Source organism: Apis dorsata, unplaced genomic scaffold (assembly GCF_000469605.1).
Source record: "Apis dorsata unplaced genomic scaffold, Apis dorsata 1.3 scaffold_80, whole genome shotgun sequence".
NCBI lineage: Eukaryota > Metazoa > Arthropoda > Insecta > Hymenoptera > Apidae > Apis > Apis dorsata.
The window spans coordinates 53,525-57,360 of record NW_006263378.1 but is presented as its reverse complement, the minus strand read 5'-3'; the positions used below and the strand labels follow the sequence as shown (position 1 = coordinate 57,360).

General features: G+C 18.0%; 1 protein-coding gene across 2 annotated transcripts in view; it reads left to right on the top strand.

The window, feature by feature from the left end:
• LOC102675633 overlaps positions 1 to 2,676 on the top strand; it is a 5,366-nt gene extending 2,690 nt beyond the window's left edge. Inside the window, exon 3 of one of the 2 annotated variants that reach the window (XM_006610850.2) lies at positions 2,255 to 2,676. In XM_006610850.2, coding sequence (XP_006610913.1) covers positions 2,255 to 2,538 — 284 coding nt within the window. In that variant the 3' untranslated portion in view covers positions 2,539 to 2,676. Of the gene's footprint in view, positions 1 to 2,251 lie in introns of both variants that reach the window. The other variant, XM_006610849.2, reaches the window with a different exon arrangement.
• Positions 2,677 to 3,836: the final 1,160 nt, after the last annotated feature.

Below are 3,836 nucleotides of genomic sequence, written 5' to 3'. Positions count from 1 at the left end.
CTAATATCTATATATTTTCTTCTATACTTTTATTTATTTTTTTTTTTTTTTTTTAGTTTAATACCTATCTTGAAAAAATTTTATTTCAATCCAGAATTTAAAACAGAAATTCTTTAAGAATATAAAAATATGAAATTCTAGTTATTATTTTTTTTTGCCATCAAAACATTTCTAATATATAATTATATAAGTTTAATAAATTATAATTAATTTCTTTATTTTTAAAAAATAGTATTATTATAGTAGTAATAGTATTGATTCTAAAATTTAAATAAATTTTATTAGTACTACTCAATAGAATCATAAAAAAATTCAATTTATCATCATATTAATTGTTTATAATAATGACCATTATTTTGATTTTCATCTTTCTTTTTTAAAATTATCAATATCGGTGCAAATTTATTGCCAGTACGTCCTTAATGCAATCACCACCCATGTATTCTCGTAACACGTGAAAACTATTCTTATTGATTTAACAAAAAGTCATACTTATAAAAATCGTAAGAAATTGAATTGTATTATTTAATATTCTCAATTTTATTTTTTAATCAAACTTTAATTTTTCATAAAAAAAGAAATAATTAATTAATGATATAAATGATTATTTAAATTATAATATTAATTATATATAATATAATTAATGATATAGATGATTATTATAATTATAATATATTATTAATGTATATAAAGATTTTATTTACTATTCACTATTTCTTATAAATAAATATAATCAAATTTAAAATAAATTAATAATCTTTTAATTTAATTATGAGACTAAATTGGTTATTTAATTTAATAATTTAGATAGATTTAAATCATTTCAAAAAAACTAGTTACATAAATAGAATATAATTTTCTCATTTGTTATCAATTTTTATTTCTTTTATACAATAATATTCCAATTGATATACCTTTCTATTGCAATTAGGATAATGATTCTAATAACAGTGATGGACAAATGTAATAAATTTCTGTTTTGCAATAATGTTATCTGTTGCAATAATTTTTCATTGAATCTTATCATTTGTATATAATATCATCATATATCTAATATCAAATATATCTATTAATTTCACAAAAATATGCACATATATATTTTTATTGACTAAATAATTTATATGCATAAATATATAATAATGTCTTTGAAGAATTAAAAAAGATCGATTTAAAATCCGATTTATATATATAAATAGTTAGATTTAAAATTTTTATTCAAGTCATTCGATATTGCTATTCACTTTAATAACAAGTTATTTAAGAGATTTAGGTTTGATAAGAATTTACAAGAACTTCAGAATAACAACTATTTTTTACAGAATTATGCAATTTGATTTCATGGTAGAAATGAATCTATTATATTAGAAATAATAAATTCTCTCTTCGATTTAATAGAATAGAGACAAGCATAATATAATAGGCTACTATTTGTATAGAATTCATTGAACTTGTTTATATTAAATTTTTAAACTTCATTAAGTTTAACTTTTTGCCATTATAAATTATATTATTGTTTCTCTTTTTTTTTGATTCATATGAAAATTTGTATTACATAAAATTATTTTAAATGGAGGAGATAACAAAATTGTTGTTCATGAAAAACAATACTTTAAAAAAACTAATGTATCTACTTTCTCCATTTCCATGTCAATGACCCGAGACAACGAACAATCAAACCAACTTTCGATTGCTTTCTCGAAATTTTATTAAATTTATAATTACTATTTATGGAAAAAAAAATTATAGGAAGTTCTTTTCACGAATATATGTGATATTTCAGATATCACTAAATATCGAATAATTTTCTTTATAATAAAAATCTTCTTTTAAATATTTAAAGATATAGATATAGATATTTTTTATAGATATTTAATATTTCTAAATATAAAAAGTACTAAAGAATATTTTATTCTTTTTATTTCTATTTATTTTTTATTCAAAAATCAATTTCTTTATTTGGCTTTCTTTATTCTTTATTCAAAAAATTATTCTTAGAATTATAAATTTGTTTTTAATCACAAAAAATTTATTAGGAAGTTTAAATTTATTTTTCTCTTAATAAGATTTATCAATTTTTCAAATTATTTAATGAAATTATTCTTGATTTGTTTTTAATTGTACATATTTATAAGTATATTATGAAACTTATCTACTAAATATAAATAAAATTTATCTATAATTATAAATTCAAATAAATAAAAAAATAGCACTAATAGTATTTATCTAAAAAATTATTTTTTTTATTTTTCAGCCGCGCATTCTCACTCTCATTCACATTCACATGACGATCATGCATATATGCACGATCATAATACCGAATATCACCAAGAAAATGATCACAATCACGAGTTGGATTCTCACGAACATATCTATTCAAATGAAATGAGCGAACGAATACTCACTGACAAAATCTATAAAGTGACAGAAAGTATTGCAAATACTATGAGCAACATTTTATCTTCAACGATAAAAATTCCAACTAATATGTCTTTCCAAATTAATAATAATGAAACAGTATTGCACGAAAATCGAAGTTAATATTCGTTAATAAAAAATATTGAGTACTAAAACTAAAGTATTTAATATTTCTTTAATGGGATAAATGAACCTTGAAATTTGTCTCATTTTGCAACGATGCATAGTACACGATAAGAAGAATAAAAAAGAAATTTTGAAACGAAGAAATGAAAAAGAACAGTATTATGAAACTTTGGTTTCAATCTAAAAAAGGAAAACGATACTCTTATTATACGGGTATTATATCCATATGTTACCAATTATGCAGATATTAAATGATAATATTTACGAAATATGGTAAAAATGTACATCTAAAACAACAATAAAATATCGCCATTGTCTTTGAATGGCCAAATGTGATACGATTCATAAGTATGTGTTTAATCGCGTAATTACTTAATTTCTTTTTAATGTAATATAAATGTAATCTACATCTGTTTATCTTATATCTATCTTTTATATTATAACTATAATACAAAACTATTTCTTAATTCTTTATAGTAATATTGAAATACGTACAAGTATGTACATATGTGTTTACATATAATACATATTATTATAATATTATAATAAAAGTATAACATTGTAATAAAATAGAATATATTTTGCTATTATCGATTCTTTATGTTCGAAAGTAACAATTTTAAATTTTAATTATTATAAATATTAAATCATTCCAAGTAATATTATTTTAAAAATTTTCAATAAAAAAAATAATAATTAATAATAATAATTAGTTACTTTTAATCAATAATATATTAACCATTTATAAAGATATTTCCTATGTTTAGATAATTTTTTAATTTATTAATTTAATTTTTTTCACAAAAAATCTTATTACTTCAATTAAAAAATTTTTCTAATATTAATATATGTAATTTACGAAATAAAGAATAATTTATTGATAATAAATCAAAAAAATTTGAATGTGAATATTAATATCATTTTAAATTGTATATTTAAATTTAATTTCTTATTATTATCATATTATATATTTTCATGCATTTTCATAACTAAAAAAAAATTCTTTTATGACTTGCTAATACTATATTTTTTCGTTTATCAAAACTGTGTTTTGTAATTCTTTGTTCTTCTTTATCTTTATTAAAGTACAATTATTATATTTTTTTTTTAAATTTATTATAATATTAAATTTATTATAAATATTTTTTTATTTATTATTTTCAAACAAACAGAATTTCTAAAATGATATTATTTATGAAATAATTTAATACTAAGAACTTTTATATATATTAATATTTTCTTCTGTATATGATTATTTTTTTTTTATATATCATTAAAATCAATAATATAGACAG